General features: G+C 38.7%; 1 protein-coding gene and 2 long non-coding RNA genes across 3 annotated transcripts; 2 read left to right on the top strand and 1 right to left on the bottom strand.

Moving 5' to 3' along the window:
* Positions 1-4,250: 4,250 nt before the first annotated feature.
* On the bottom strand, positions 4,251-4,780 carry LOC139188123 (uncharacterized). Its single transcript, XR_011571322.1, has 2 exons — positions 4,500-4,780; positions 4,251-4,469 (listed from the first exon to the last, which is right to left on the bottom strand). It is a non-coding gene; the product is annotated as an uncharacterized lncRNA (long non-coding RNA).
* Positions 4,781-5,898: 1,118 nt separating this feature from the next.
* LOC139188141 (uncharacterized) lies at positions 5,899-8,885 on the top strand. The gene is made up of 2 exons (XR_011571354.1): positions 5,899-8,181; positions 8,308-8,885. It is a non-coding gene; the product is annotated as an uncharacterized lncRNA (long non-coding RNA).
* A 2,531-nt stretch (positions 8,886-11,416) lies between these two features.
* On the top strand, positions 11,417-11,866 carry LOC139187873 (putative receptor-like protein kinase At3g47110). The gene has a single exon (XM_070804483.1). It carries the CDS (start codon positions 11,417-11,419, stop codon positions 11,864-11,866), a length of 450 nt encoding a protein of 149 aa, XP_070660584.1.
* The last annotated feature ends 5,620 nt before the right edge of the window (positions 11,867-17,486 follow it).

Genomic DNA, 17,486 nt, shown 5'->3' with positions numbered 1-17,486 from the left:
CTAAGCTGGACTCTGTCGTAGCACGATATTGTCCACTTTGGGCCCCGACCACGCCCTCACAGTTTTGTTTATGGGAACTCACACGAGAATTTCCCAGTGGGTCACCCATCATAGGATTGCTCTCGCGCGAACTTGGTTAACTTTAAAGTTTCGATGGAACCCGAAGCTAGTGAGCTTTCAAAATGCCTCATACTAGGTAGAGATGGGAATATACATATAAGGCTTACTGGATCCACTCCCTTGGGTGATGTGGGATGTTACAGAAAGCCCAGTGTAATTATGTCTTTAAGGCTTCAACCCTATTTGGAGTCGTAGGTCCAAAATCCCTCATTATTCATGCTTCCTCCAATCCAGATCCTTATTGGTCCCCCTCATCTGCTCCCTTCATCAAAATTAATGTCGATGCTAGTTGGTTCCCATTGGATGGTAGGGTTACTTTAGCTGCAGTACTGCGGGATCATGATGGTCATTTTGTGGCAGCCCATAAACATTCTATTGTGGTTCGGTCGGTGGTGTTTGCTGAAGCAATGGCGATGTTTAAGGGTTGGGAGTTGGCGGCGGAGCTGGGTTACCAGTGGGTTGTTGCGGAGTCGGATTCACTTGAGGTGGTCTCTTCCTTTAAGAGGGATATTTCTAATGGCAGCTGGGAAGTGTTTCTAATCTTAGATTCTATTTTGAGTTTGGGGACTTCTTTTCAGGGTTGTCCCTGGTCTTGGGTTCCAAGATTGGCCAATCAGTCAGCGGACCATTTGGCATCGAGAAAGAACTTGGAGATGTGTGACAACACTTGGGTCAGACGACCCCCATCTTCTTTGATTCACATTCTAAACAAGGATGAGCTTCCTTGCCTTCCTAAGTGTTTTTGTTGTGGGTGTGTGTTGGGATGACGTCTGGCCTCTGTGGCAGCGTCCTTATGTTGTTGTCCCTCACACGGCCCCTCTGTCTGTTTTGATGTGCTTGCCCCTCTTATGGGCTTTCTTTGTTCTGTTGGCTTTTGCCCTGGTTTGAATATTTCCAGTTGTTAAAAAAAAAAAATCCACTCAAACCCATGACCTAAAATTAACCTAAAACCCAAATGGAGGTTAAATACCAGCCTAAGTTTAGGCCACAAATTGGAGTGGACCCCAGCTTCTATGACTGAAACCTGGGCTGTGAAGCCTAATTGCCCTCTGTCACTTGCTCCACGCGTAGCACACAAGGCCTTTAACCTACATTCAACCGAGGTGGACCCCACCCACGTGGGTGTGTCCCCCGGTTTGTCAAGTTTTGTCCATAGCCAACATCTACTTTTCTTCATCGGGTGGTGGTAGTAATTGGACCGTTGGTTAATCCAACGGTCCACATTCAAATATTTTTTAGTTCAAAAAATTATATGAACATTTTATATTTATATATGTATTGAATCCAACGGCTTAGATCGAATATAATCAAATCTAACAGTAAAAAAAAAGATCTAATGGTCCAAATTAAAATCCAACAGCTAAAACAATTTAAAAAAAATTATTTAACTCAAAATTCAACCAAAAACTCTATAAATACTTATGTATTTGTTCAAACATCCACACAAAACTCATTTTTCTCCTACAATTCTTCCAATTTTTCTTTCTACCCTTTCTTCTCATTTCCAAATTTTTCAAGATAGCAAAAGAGCATGTTAGAGGTCGTAATTGGACCTTTGACGAAGATATTGCTTTGTGTTTGGCATGGATTTCTATTAGCGAAGATGGTGCTGTCGGCACGAATCAAAATAGAAAGGTTTTGTGGGGTAAAATCGTTGATAAGTTCCATGAAAACTCCAAAGCCGGTTGAAGGGAAGCTGGTGGTGTTTATGATTGGTGGAAGATTATCAACAAAGCATGCACTTTGTGGAAGGGAAGCTTGGATAGAACCATGGTTGACATGCCTAGTGGAAAGGGCGCCTTAGAAATTGTGAGTTTCTTTGTTGATATTTTATTTGTCATGCACATAATAGTATTTTGCAACTAATAGTTTTTATGTATTTGTTGCATAGGGTGACAAAGCAATGGCAATTTACAAGACAAGAACTACACCAAAAAATCAAGTTGCATCATGCTTGGAACATCCTCAAGGATTGTTCGAGGTGGGGAACCGATGCGGACCAACAATGGGAAAAATTATTTCATAGTGAAGCCCCATCCCTAAATGATGTCAATGAAGGTGTGAATTTTGCCAACAATGAAAGTGTCGAACAAATGACCCCAACTTCTTCTTTTGCAAGACCCTCGGGTAGAGATAAGCAAAAGGAAGCAAAGAGAAAAGGGAAGTCCTAAGATCCGATACATGCACAATTTGCTAGCGAAATGGTAAGAATGAATGAAAACCATATCTCTCGGCAAGAAGACTTTGCCCAAATGCGTTTGGCCATGAAGGAACAAGGGGATATGGAGCAAGAAATGTTTGAAATTAATTTGATGATGGATGACCCCGACAAATACACTCCAGAGAGGAAGAAATACTTACGTGGTAAGCAAAAGGACATTTTATGAAGGAATGCCACAAGAAGTATATTTCAAGATCACGATTCATCTCAAGACTATCACCCAAGTCCATCACCAAGTCAAGATGGTGGATATCATTATTAAGTTTATGAGTTTTCGATTGTCTTTTTTTATTAATTGTCTTTTTTTATTTTTTTATTTTTTTTAAGTTTATGTGGTTTATTAATTGTCATTTGTATTAAGTTTATGTGGTTTATTAACTGTCATTTGTATTAAGTTTATATGGTTTACCATGATTTTCATGTATTGATTTAGTGATTTTTCAAAATTTATTAGAATTTAAAATATTTTTAGATTAAAATGTTCATATAATTAATTTAGGATAGTCTACATATTTTTTTTTTAATTTAATTTAAAAAAATAGCCTTAATTCATTCTTTGATAATCTCAGGCTAAAATTTTAGGTCAAAAGGGTTGGAGCAAAAAAACTGTTTATGGGCTAAAACCTAAATTTTTTTGGCTAAATATTTTTAGGTTTTAGATCACCATTGGAGATGGTCTTAAGCAAGTAATGATTTTATTTTATTTTTGTTTAAATTCTTTAAAGATTTATTTTCATACTTCAACAAAATATTATTATAATTAACAAGAATTGCAAGAGAGATGCCAAGAGGGTTAGAGCAGGTTACAAAGAAATTAACAAAAAAAGGGATAAGTGAATTCTTTTAGTCAAATATGCTTCTTTCTACTAAAGGAATTTCTCAAGGCGATCACAAGGATGTGAACACAAATTACTAAACCTCGTTAAATTATTGTGTTCTTGTGTCTCTGTAGCCTAAATGGCTACAGTTATTGTTATGTGGAGCAAGGTTCTACAAAACGTTACGCGTTAGTCGGGTGACCGGCTGATGCCTAGTGCCTAGGTGGCTAGGCGGCTAGGCGGGACTCTAGGCTGATTTAATTAAATTTATTAATAACATATAAATAATTGTCTACTTACACTCTAAAAAATAAAAATATATATACTTGTATTGAGAATTTAGGAAGGTTTAAACTTAAGTCATATTGCAGTCATCACTGACAAATGTAACAAAAAATAAGAAAACCCAAAAATAAAAAATTCACTAAGGTAGAGAGTCACTTGCTGAAAATTTAGCAAGGAACCGACGAGATTTGAACCCACGCCGTGGTATAAGGACAACACTCATCTCCACCACTGTGATAGAGAGTCACTTGCTGAAAATTCACTAGTTAGGTAGGTTATTAAAAAAAACCTTTAACTTAATTAAAAAAGGGTAAATTACACAAAATTATATCAACTATGTGTCGCACCACAATTTCATACCTCATGTTTTAGACATTACAATATCATACCTCAATTTACGAATTCGTTGCAATGTCAGATGTAACATCCCACATCGTCCAGGGGAGTGATCCTTAAACGTATATTCCCATCCCTACCTAGCACGAGGCTTTTTGAGAGCTCACTAGCTTCGGATTCTGTAGGAACTCCGAAGTTAAGCGAGAAGGAGGCCAGAACACTCCCAGGATGGATGACCCACTAGGAAGTTGCTCGTGAGTTCCCAAAAACAAAACCGTGAGGGAATGGTAAGACCAAAGCGGACAATATCGTGCTACGGTGGTGGAACGGGCCCAGAATGTGGTGGACTCGAGCTGGGATATGACATCAGACATCTATGAAAAATTCCGATAGTTTATCTGTTAAGTGTTGACGTGGCAAAAGTAGGGCCACATGTTTAATGACCTATCATCAAATTTGTATCACGTGGCAAAAATAATAATTTAAAAAAAGTTTAATAATTTAATAATGCCAAAAACAAGAAAACAGATTTAAAATATAATTACATTAGTTAGTTAAAAAAATATACAACAATGAAAAGGATTAAACAATAAACAACCATCTTTCACTTCCCACTCTAGTCCCCCAGTCCCACGACCGCTTGCTTTCCCACCCAGATGCAATCTTCAACCCAGAAATAACGCCAACGCCTCCAAATTAAATCTGACGAAGCACGCCACATGCAAATCAAATCTGACGAAGCACCGCATTCCGCCATGGCGAGCGAAGTTAGTGTGAGATTTGACCGAATCCGCCCTCCTCCTGCGATTCGAGTACTTGATTCGGAGCGGGTACAAGAATTTGTTTGGGTCATTGCAGTTCATTCACGTGGGGAGTCGCCGCTCTCGCTGGAGTTTAAGTTGGTGGAGTTGGGATGGTGGGTTGGGGACTGCGATGTGAACTGGGGAATAAGGTTAATGGAGTTCTGATGGTGGATAGCAAGTTGGGGCTGACGAGTGGGAGAAATTAGGGCTTATTTACTTTTTCATTTTTTGAACTTTTGTAAAATTTTTAATTAACTAATGTAATTACATTTTTTTTTAACAAAAAAGTATATTTTAAATATATTTTCTTATTTTTGGCATTATTAAATTATTAAACTTTTTTTTTAAATATTTTTTTTTTTTTACCACATGGCACAAATTTGATGATATGTCATTAAATATGTGGCCCAACTTTAGCCACGTCAACACTTAACAGATAAACTAACAGAATTTTTAATGAATGTTTGACATTGTAACAAATTTGTAAATTGATGTATGACATTGTAACGTTTAAAACACAAGGTATGAAATTGTGGTACGACCTATAATTGAGGTAATTTTGTGTAATCTACCTTTAAAAAAATAAAAAACAATGGAACCGCCTAGCCCCTGCCTAGCCCCTTCCTAGCCCACTTAGCCACTGCCTAGCCTGTCTAGCCGCCTAGCCCCTACTCAATTTTTCTCCACGTTTCGGCCTAAATCGAATCGGTCCTCTACCGCCTAGGCCAATTTTTAGAACATTGATTTGAAATCCGAAATAGTTCATTTCAAAGATCACCAAGTCATAATCAGATATTCATAATAAGAAAACTCCACTATTAAGCTCTCTTTCCCAAAACTACCACATAGTAATTATGTAGACATTGAAATTTCAGTGAAAATAAATGTTCATCAACACATTGAATTTCGACATGTAGGGCTTACATGCCATGAACCATGAGTCTCACAAATCTTACACATGACATATATATGCCATCAAAAACGAACGAGTCATCAAGAGGGACATGTGTCAACATTTGGCAGAAATAAATTAAGGAATTATTATTTTTTAATTAAACAAATTAATTGATTTAAATTTGAAACAAATGAAAATGCCAAATCGGGAAAGATTGATTTATTTGATTTTTATTTGATTAAATCAAATATTAACTGATGAAGTCAAATCACGAACCAAGCTACAAATCAAGTCTCGATTCTTTCATCTATTAATCAGACCACAATCAAGGCCAAATCCACTCGTAGGCAAGACTTGGAGAGCTTATAAATACGAGGCTCCAAGACAAAGAAAGAGGTAAAAAATTCATCCAATCACCCGGACGCTCAAACTTCCAAACTCTCAAACACTTGGAAGATTCAGAAAGTTCTCTACATCTTTCGCCACACCCGTGAAGATTCATCAAGCACCACTACACGTGCCGGTTCTTCCATCGTCAAGAGCCAAACCCTTGTGTCATTTGTTCATACAAGATGAAGTCATATGACCATTGAATCAACACCCCTTACACACACATGCACATCATCATCATTGAAGTTCGAACAAGAGGATTCAAGTTTTGTTTTAAAGTGCATACAAACTTACTTATATAGGTTTTCCAAATACTTATTTGAATGTTGATTGGCTGGATGTCCAAATACTCAGCACTTCACATTACTGGCTATCTTATCTATCTGGGTTCTAATCTCATTTCCTGATGCTATAAGAAGCAGCCAACAATTTCCCGCTTTAGCGCTAAGTCTGATAATTGTTCTCTTACTCATGCGTGTGCTTCAACTGCTTGGATTTGCTTTCTTCTTGGTCAGCTTGGTGTTCATTTATTTACATATGTTTTATTGCATTGCGACAATCTAGGTGCCACTTATCTTGGTGCTGACCATGTTTATCATGCTCACACAAGTCATATCGAGCTTAATTATCATTTTGTCCGTGAAAAAGTTGCACTTTGTGTCACGTGTTTGCTATATTCCCTATACTAATCTTCTTACCAAGACTCTCCATCAGCTTCGTCATGTGCCCCTTTGTTGGAAACTTATCTGATCAGGCTCATCCAGTTTGCAGGAGGAGGGGGTGTTAGAATAGCAGCCGGCACACATGCTATGAGCGTGCAAGTAAATTTACTTTTTATTTTTATTTTCTTTCTTTGAATTATGACTAATGTGCCATGTTTTCATATCGTAGCATACGATGTTACTGTTTTCATATTAAGATATGAAGGGAACTGAAGATACAGTTCCATTTGAAAAGATATTTGAAGATGAAAATATACACATGCATACTGGTACATTTGAACTTCTTCGTGATAGAGAAGACGTACAGTTATCTGAATAGGGTTAAAGTTGTCTTTTCATGCGTTTTCGGTTGACAAAGTGTTTTTTTATTTATAAATATATTATTATTATGGTGAGTGACAGAGTTAGAAACCACTATAATAATTTAGGAGAGTGAGAGTTTCGCACTTGAGATACATGGGTTAACCCAATACCCCATCGACTAAAATATTGGACCAAATGTGTTCTGTTAATAAATAGCATTAGATGTTTAACAACCCTGACATTTGCATTCTTAGAGAAGAAGAGCATAGAATTTTTTGTCCTAAATCTTGAAAAGAGTCAACTTTCCAATCTTCTCCTCTCACACTTGCGACAAACATCACAATCTTCTCCTTTAGCCCTCGACCCTAATTTTGATTAGGGTCGGTGGCAACCCCTTATTTTCTTACATCTCTTTCGTCCTTGATTTCGTTTTCTTTGTGCGTTTTTCTAAGCTTTTTTTGTCTCAGTTCTTCTGAGCTTCGTCTCAAATTGGGCTTTATGTTTATCCTTTGCCCCAAATCTCTTGCCATTGCTATTGCTATAGTATCTTGTACTTCTGGGCTTTTGTGTTTAGTTCAATTAATGGCCTTGTATTTTGTTTTGGGCTAATGTATTTGGTTCTTATGCTTGTGGATTCTTGAGTCCTTGTATTTGTGCCAACTTTTTCGGCTCTCCATTTGAACTGTTTTAAGGAAATACAGTTTCACGGACAGAGAGAGCCTCTAACTCAAATTGGGCTTTATGTTTATCCTTTGCCCCAAATCTCTTGCCATTGCTATTGCTATAGTATCTTGTACTTCTGGGCTTTTGTGTTTAGTTCAATTAATGGCCTTGTATTTTGTTTTGGGCTAATGTATTTGGTTCTTATGCTTGTGGATTCTTGAGTCCTTGTATTTGTGCCAACTTTTTCGGCTCTCCATTTGAACTGTTTTAAGGAAATACAGTTTCACGGACAGAGAGAGCCTCTAACTTAAATACATATCCACATGTTTAAAACATGATTTGGTGGATGCAAAGTATAACTGACTTTAATGTTTAATTATGTCGTTTTTTCTGCAGCAAAGTTTTGGATTTAAAGTCTTGTGATATGGCGATCACAGTGAAGTCACAATAATGGTTTATCATGTATCTACTCCCAAAATCCCTACTAAAATATCAGGTGTGGCTAGGGATTTTCTTAACAGTTGCCTTCCCACGAGGTATTGCCAAAGGTTAACTGCTGAGAAGCTATTACTTCATCCATTTGATCCACAACCCCCAACCATCAAAAGCAGCTCGTTGCACGAAGGTCGTCATTGTTCCCAGAATTCCATGATGAGTCCATATTATACCATATTTTTTACCCTATTCTTAGGATTAATTTATTGGTTATTTTGGTAGAATTTTGATAATTTGTTATATATTTTCAATGTAGGACATTCGACTTACTCTGGAGAAAAAAGTAACCAAACGGATGAATTTTAGAGTGATTCCAATTGGAGGATGTTTGTGAGTTTTTCAAGATGATTGTATCAAAATTCCAAATTTTTCTACTTAGCTGTTGGACTGTGGTTATGAAATAAAGACCTAGCACGCAACTTTCCCAGATTGATGTTTCTGGATGTTTTGAGTATTTTGGAGGTCAAGATGGCATATTATGAGGAAGTTTCCTTCTGAAGATTTGTAGGGGACATCTTCAGCTTTCAAAAGAGACATTTTGGGACCAAGTCGGAGTTGATTTGGTGGGTCAAAAGTCTGAGTTTCTGAGAACTCCGAATTCTAGTTCAAATAGGAAACCTTTTATTTTCTGTTTTATTATTTTATTATGTTTCCTAGTTTTATTCTAAGAGCTTTTAGGATTTTATTTTGTATTAGCATAAATAAGATATTTAGCTATTAGGTTTGAGAGGGAGATGAGAGGAGAACGCACGCTTTAGAGAGCTTTTGACGATTCAAATTTATTTTCAAGGTGTTTTCTATCCATGTTCTTAATAATATTTTGTTTTATGATTATTCGTAACTAGTTTCGTTTGCTAGGGTAATGCCACGAGCCTTAGCAAGAATATATAGTTTCTTTTCAATTTGCTTATTATATTATGCATGCAAGTTTTGAGTTATTAATCAATGTGCTTTAAACTATCTAATTGTCTTGATGATTGGCCACCATTAGGATATTTAGAAAACTAATTTGATGCAATTTTGGCGGAGGGCTGTCCCTGAAATTGGCATTGGCTTCTTGTGGTTAATATGTGTAACTTCTTAGGATGGTAGGATGGACGACACGTCTTAAGGGTTATATGGTTTTTCAAAAGGATTTCATAAAACTTAATGAGTCTTGCATGTTCACATTCGATCTGGACACCACAGACGAGTTGTATGTTATATATACGTTCTATGTTGGAGGTTCCAAGTAAGGCATACTTTAGGAAAACCTAACCTTCAAAATATGCATGTGTAATTCATAAGTAATTGGAAGAACTACGTAGGATTGTTAAGGTGAAGGTGGAACCCTAGTGCTCAAATTTATTTTAAAACTATTTTCTTTTTGTTTTCTTTACTTTCCCAATTTATTTAATTGTTTTTAATTAAATTCGTTTTTAATATTTTAGGTCATAAAATCACCATTTTCCAAACTTTGTTTTCAAATAATTAATTAAGATTGGGTTTTAACATAAATTATTCATTCAATCCCTGCATAATACGACCTTGTTTGAGCTGCTATACTACGACAACCTTATTCTCTTGCAAGTATTTTTAAGTGTTTTTATCCCTACTTTTGCAAGTGGTAAAAATATCTATCATTCCATCCCACCGGATTTTGAGATAGCAGCTGGATAATTGAAGTTTGAGTTGAGAAACTGTACAAATTAGATTTTATTGATGTAGGTTTCTTTTTATTTTTTCTTTATGCAAGTCCATTACTTGAAACTGTTCAATTCAAGTTTATCAAAACAGTATTGTACAAAGTGTTCAAATTTTTTTGTTGTCATGCTATTTTTTTTGTATTAGTACTCATTTCTGTGTATTTTCTGTCATACTAGCTATAACACCGTACACTGTGTTACTTGCGAGCTAATCCTAATTCAGCTACTAGGATTTATGAAAAAAAAAAGCTACTAGGATTTAGATCTCATAACTGATGCCTTATTTAAAGCTTGTAAACTTGGAGAGATTCTCTCTTACGTAATTTTAGTGAAGTCATTCGCTCAATAGATGCTTGTCAACTGTTCAAAAACGTACATCAACTGTTAATAAACGATTGTCATGTGCTGAATAGGCATTTGTCATCTTTACCTCCAGTTAATCAATAATAAGCATTGATCATCTCTATGATTTCTACAACTCCCCTCCAACGTGCAATTATCTATGTTCCCTCTGCACTTTCGAGACCGGTTCACCCATTTGGATAGTCTTCATTCATTTCTTGAAGATACTCGCCGAAATCCTCCTCGTTCAATGGCTCCTCCCCATTGTGTGGCTTAGGTTCAGTGGCTCCTCACCCATTTGGAGTGGTACCATTATAAGGACGTGATCATTGTATTTTGAGAGACAAGCCATAAAAAAGCTTCATAGTAGAGGGCGTAAACTAATCTTAAGGATATAATGCCTAACATTTGCCTTGACCCTATTCTAATCCATTATATCATATTTTCATTTAACATTGGTTACTCATATGCAATATTAGTTTGATATATTATTTTTTGATTTTCTATGTGATTTAATATTGAAATTGGACCCTATTTTTCCTACAATCTTAAGAAAAGGTCATTGGTTTGATTGCTATATATTTGTTGTTTTTCAGATGATGGTTGTTTGAGTCGTTACAATTTTTGCCTAAAATAAAATAACGAACAGATGTGACTATTCAAAAAGTCACCCTCTCTGATATATTATGTTTTTGGGATTATGATCCTCTCCTGAGCTAAGGGTGAGGATCCTCCTAAGCAAGCTCATTGAGCTGTTGAAATTTTATCCAACAGCTACAAACTGGGGGCCTCACTAAAAGTTATAATAATTGTAACCGTTGGATAAAATTTTAACGGCCCGATGGCCTTACTCAGGAGGATCCTTACCCTTAGCTCATGAGAGAATGCTGATTCATGTTTTTGATATGGTTAACACATCCACGTGTCAATTAATGAGTGGCCTCACACACAAGCTGCTTGAAACTATAATATACAGTACAAAGACAACTTATAAAAATGCCAACTCCCTTCCCACTCTCCTCATCTCACTATGTGCTTTTCAGTGTTTGCATTCCGGAACACAATATGCGATGGGTATGCGTTCAAGTTGATAACCTACCATCATGGTTGAAGCCCCTTTTCCAAAAGATAGAACAGTTTCCTCAGTCCCTCCAAAAAATCATAGCCTTGACTGATTTCTTATTCCGAAATATCATTTTCCACCTTCTCTCCAATCTCTCTTATACTACCATAAATCATTTGCCACTGTTATTAAATGAGCATGAAGCATAATGAAAGTAGAAGCAAAGGGAATCTCGTACACAAATATTGTTATAAGGCTCTTTCAGTTTACCAACTATGCCTTTCGTCGAAACCATTGTTTCTCTTTTATTCCAGAATTTGGTCTCAGCATCAAGTAATGCAGTTATTGGCCATCACCATAGTCCTCATCACTCTTTGATTACAGACAAGGCTGCTCTGCTGGAGTTCAAGAAAACTATTGTATATGATCCATATTCCATGCTAGCTACTTGGAAGGAAGCTACTGATGTCTGCAACTTCACTGGTGTCAGCTGCAACACACAGCATCATCGTGTAACAGATCTCATTCTGCAGGATTATCCACTTGCAGGGCGGCTTTCACCCATCGTTTCAAATCTTACAGGCCTTTGTAACCTAGTGCTAGTTGGAAATCACTTCTATGGAACCATCCCTGCTGAAATTGCCTTACTCAGGCGCCTCCATCATCTACTGCTCGAGGGGAACAACTTTCATGGTTCAGTAGCAGATTCCTTGGCACTTCCTTGAGAGCTCACTAGAGTTAATGACACGCCCTGACCCCGATGTCCTCGGGACATCGAGATGGTCACGTGCTGGCTGACACTCGAAGGGTGACGAAAGCCATTTAATTTAAGCAAAAGCTTAGAAATATGCTCAAATAGGCAATAGGTACTAATAACACAATACTAAAGTTCAACTGCTAATTAATAAAATTATTGTCATACACATAAGTTCAGAGCATACGTCTAATACAAAGTACAAGCGGAACTTAAGATAGAGAAGTGCTATTACAATAGGTGTTGAAGCAGAGAAGATATAGCACTAAATCACTGGTAGGGAAATGCCTCGTAGCTCATATCGTAATCCTCATTCATAGGTTCTGAAGGAGGCGCAAAACAAACATGAGCGGACCAAGTTGATATATATATATATATATATATATATAATAAAACAGTTATCAACGTACTAACCCCCAGGTTTTATGAAAACACATATATCATGTTAAACATATGTTTTCTGAAACCTAGCATGCCGTGCAATGTCTCAAATCATAACTTTTATATATAATAATCACTAGTGAATTGTCCGATAACCCCCAGGCCCCATGCCAGCTTCGCGTCTCTGAGCAGACAGTTAGAGGAAAATACACTTCAAGCCCCATGCCGGCTCCCCGTCCCTGTGCTAAATAGCCAAAGGAAATACACTCCAGGCCCTATGCCAACACCAAATCGTCGCCCAGGATGGACCGGAATCTATCCCTACGTCCCGTAGCAGAAAAGACCACTAGGTAAGTACAAAACCATTGAACATATTTATATTGAAAAGCAACTTCATAGTATAAAGTCATCCATCATCTATACTGTAAAGAGGTGTTCTAAATATGTTCTAAATATCATATCGTCATCCATTAAATATTCTATAAGAACATGGGTTATAGGAAAAATAATAATAATTCAATCTAGCCTCAGTAAGCATGTTATCTCATAAAACATTTCATAAAACGTAATCATTAAATCATGCTTTTTATGTGTGCATTTCTATTGTTAAAACATGCATTTTTGAAGGGGTCCACTCACCGTACACCAATGGTGCAAAGCTGTACCAAAAAGGAATTATGGAATCACTGCTAACAATTTCACCTATTCACATAAAGGGATACTTTTAGTCAAACTCTATCCAAACGATTTAATTTGGGAAAATAGACTTAAAAAACGGGTCCAAGACGTCGAAATTAGCCTAGGAAAGGTCCCGAACGAAATCTCAAAAAGTCAACCTTAAAAGTCAACGTTGACCGTTGATTGGCCAAAGTCAACGGTCAAAGTCAAAGTCAACGCTGATTGTTGACCGAGATCGCCCAGAGGAGTGGATCCTCTAAGCTTTATATGTATATTCCTATCTCTACCTAGCACGAGGCCTTTTGGGAGCTCATTGGCTTCGGGTTCTATCGGAACTTCAAAGTTAAGCAAGTTCGCACGAGAGCAATCCCAGGATGGGTGACCCACTAGGAAGTCCTCGTGTGAGTTCCCATAAACAAAATCGTGAGGGCGTGGTCGGGGCTCAAAGCGAACAATATCGTGCTACGGCGGAGTCGAGCCTGGAATGTGGTGGGGGCCCAGGTCGGGATGTGACAATTTGGTATCAGAGCCAATCCCTGACCGGAAGTGTGGCGACGAAGACGTCGGGCCCCTAAAGGGGTGGATTGTGACATCCCACATCGCTCAAGGGAGTGGATCCTCTAAGCCTTATATGTACATTCCCATCTCTACCTAACATGAGGCTTTTTAGGAGCTTATTGGCTTCAGGTTCTATCGGAACTCCGAAGTTAAGCGAGTTCACGCAAGAGCAATCCCAGGATGGGTGATCCACTGGGAAGTTCTTGTGTGAGTTCTCAGAAACAAAACCGTGAGGGCGTGATTGAGGCTCAAAGTGGACAATATCGTGCTATGGCGGAGTCGAGTCTGGGATGTGGTGGAGGCCCGGGTCGGGATGTGACAGTTAGTCCAAAATGTTAAAAGTTTTAGACCTTTCCAACAACCTTTTTTCCAGAAAATTCCCATAGAGATGGGAAATTGTCCAAAACTATGTGTTGACTTGAGTCCTTGTTCAATTAGGAATGTAATTAATTATTTGATTGTATTTCCTAGTTGGCTAGGATTTGGTCTACTTATTTTTCTTTCTTTTCTTGTACCGCAAAAGATGCGGATTGTATGTATATAAATATTTCCTCCTAGATGGAGAAGAATACAGATTTGAGAATTAAACCCTAAACATATATTTTAACTTGGTACCAGAGCAGGTTTTGGCCTGCCTCCCCCTCAACCCTAATCGTAGCTATTGCCAGCAAGGAAATTCATTGTTGGCTGCCTAACCTATCGACTGCAGCAGGAGGAACAGACTGCAGCAGGAGGAACAGACTGCAGCAAGAGGAACCGACTGTAAAGTTTCAAAGTCTTGAGACAAGAGACTTTCTAGAAACCTCAAACCCAGAAAAAAGAAAACAAAGCCGCTGCCTGATATGGCTGATATCAGGGTTGTAGTTCCAGCCACAGCTCAAACATCTAGCTCGAACGAACCGTCTAACTTGAGCGCCTTACCATTTGGGTTCAAGTTGAATGATACGAATTATAAAGTATGGTCACGGATGATGGAAGTCCATGCTGAAGGACTGAATAAAATGGGATATCTTGATGGGACAACCCCGGCAATGGAGGAGACTGCACCTAGTTTTTCGAAGTGGCACACTGAGGATGCAATTGTTCGAGGTTGGCTGCTGAAAACTATGGAACCACATCTGCTTGGGCTGTTTATTGACTTACCAATTGCAATGGACATTTGGGAGAGCGTTACCCAAATGTTCTATGATAGGGCTGACGAATCTCAGTATTATGAGCTGAGATGCAAAACGACCAAAACAAGACAAAACAGACGTCTTGTGAACCTTTATTTCGCAGAATTAAAGAACATGTGGCAAGAGATGGACAAACGACGTTCGAATAGAATGATATGTGATGCGGACTTGAAGAGTAGAAAGGAAGACCTCTACAAGGATAAGGTGTATGACTTTCTTGCAGGATTAGATGATTCTCTTGATGCGGTATGAAGCACTCTACTACGAATGAAACCCGTCCCCGGAATAGAGGAATGCTTCAATACCATACGACATGAAGCACAACGTAAAACCACCATGCTTGGAGGAAAGAAAGCCGACAGTGGACCGTCTATGACGATGGTTAGTAAGCCCTTTTCGGGGCCATCGCGTTCTCTACGAGAATTAGAGGATGTAGAAAAGGATAAACTTCGCTGCACTCATTGTAACGGAACCTGCCATACGAAGGAAACATGTTTCGAGATCCATGGATACCTAGAATGGTTTATAGAACGAAGAAAGTTACGTGGTCAACACTGACGGCCCAACAAACGTGCAGCCCAAGCAAAGGTCGCGGAAGCAGGACCTGGACTTGCTGTGTTAATTAATAGAGGACCTGGAAGTGGGCTTGGCCCAACCTACCCACACGTGGAAAACATGAACAACAGTTATCCTTATTAAATTTAATTGCCTCAAACGAGGAAGCGAATAATCCAGGTAACACGAGCACTGCCTTAATTGCGTCCATTGATCATGACACAAGTTGGATTATTGACTTTGGAGCTACGAATTATATGACTTATGATCATACTCTCTTTAATTTCACAACATCACCTCCACGGAATAGTATTATCACCGCCAACGGAGGAGTTGCTCCAGTCACAGGGGCTGGATCAATCGGACTTACTCCTACTCTTTCCCTTCACAATTGTTTACTTGTTCCAACGTTGTCTAGCAATTTATTATCCATGGGGCAAGTTATCGAGCAATTAGACTGTGTTGTGCTTATGTTTCCTTCCTTTTGTTTACTCCAGGATATCTGGACTCAGGCGATCATTGGGCGTGGTACTAAAAGTAAGGGGTTGTACTATGTTGATGATGTTGCACCGGGCTGTGTTCATCAAGTTCGGAGTCAAGATAGTAGAAAGTTGAAGACTGTTCAGTTGTGGCATCGTCGTCTTGGTCATGCCTCCTTTGGTTATTTGCAGAAATTACTTCCATCATTATTTAGTAATATTTCAAATTCTAGTCTCAAGTGTAATGTTTGCACATTAGCTAAAAGCCATCGTGTTTTGTATTCTCCGAGTTTCAATAAAAGAACAGTTCCCTTTGAGTTGATTCACTCTGATATGTGGGGACTTTCTCTAGTTACTACTCAGCATGGAATCCGTTAGTTTGTAACATTTGTTGATGACTACACTAGGATGACTTGGTTGTATCTCATGAAAAATAAGAGTGATGTTGGTGGAATCTTCAAAGTGTTTCACCACATGGTGTATACACAATATTCGCTTCCCGTTAAAGTTCTTCGGTCTGACAACGGTGGCGAATATCTCAATCAGAACATGTCCCAGTTCTTCCAAGATAAGGGTATTCTCTATTAAACTTCATGTCCTCAGACCCCACAACAAAACGGAGTCGCCGAACGGAAAAACATACATTTACTTGAGGTTACTCGTGCACTTCTAATTGGTGCATGTGCACCCCAAACGTTTTGGGCCGATGCAGTGACCTACGCCGTGTATCTCATAAACCGTATGCCATCACGTGTTCTCTCTTTTAGAACTCCCTTGGCGGTACTCGCTGACCAGGTCTCACTTCCTTCCCCCCTTCACCTCGAACCGCGAATTTTTGGGTGTGTGGCTTATGTGCACCTTCACAAAAATCAACGAAGCAAGCTTGATCCATGTGCGGTACGGTGTGTTTTCATTGGTTTTAGTCCTCACCAAAAAGGATATAGATGTTATCATCCTCCTACTAAACATGTCTATGTTACAATGGACGTGACTTTCTCTGAAGACGAACTTTTTTTTCCCCCTAACCATAACCTTCAAGGGGAGATGACTGACGGTGAAGATTATGCATGGGTGGACGTTAGCACCCCTGCTGTCATTGACAGCACTGGCAGCCCATAAAGCTCAAATGGGCATGATGATTATATGGAAAATTGCGCTGTAGATTTCAGCTCACAAAGCCCTGCTGTCCTTGACAGCACCGATAGCCCACAAAGCTCAAATGGTGATGATGACGCAACAAATGGGCCCTGCACTGAGACAACAAATGAGCCTGTGTGGCAGAAGGAAAATAGCCCAAATGATGGTTTAGTTCAGAGCCTACAACAGCCCCTGCAGCCTCCTCTAGTACAAGCCCATAATCATTCGGATATCCCCGAGGTAAGTACTCATTCACAATCTATTAAGCCACCTTATGTATTGCCTTCTAGATAAAATCGAGGAAAACCACCAGATAGGTACTCTCCAGAAGGGAAGGTGCGGTATTCAATTGCTAACTATGTCCCCACTCATCGACTCTCACCGAAATACTGTTAAAATTCCTACTAGAGTAGAAGAAGCCTTGAGAGATCCAAAGTGGACAGAGGCAATGCAGATTGAGATGGAGGCGTTACAGAAGAATAAGACATGGAGTGTGGTTACACTTTCTAAGGACAAGAAAGCAGTAGGGAGTAAATGGGTGTTCACCATCAAATATAAGGCGGATGGAACAATTAATAGATACAAGGCAAGATTAGTGGCCAAAGGTTATACACAGACCTTTGGCGTG

Source organism: Malus domestica, chromosome 09, assembly GCF_042453785.1.
Source record: "Malus domestica chromosome 09, GDT2T_hap1".
Lineage (NCBI taxonomy): Eukaryota > Viridiplantae > Streptophyta > Magnoliopsida > Rosales > Rosaceae > Malus > Malus domestica.
The sequence above is the reverse complement of the archived record's forward strand: the minus strand, read 5'-3'. Positions and strand labels throughout refer to the sequence as shown.

What these genes read in the sequence shown, in the direction of transcription:
- LOC139187873 (XM_070804483.1), top strand. Translation starts at nt 11,417, where the DNA reads ATGCCTTTCGTCGAAACCATTGTTTCTCTTTTATTCCAGAATTTGGTC.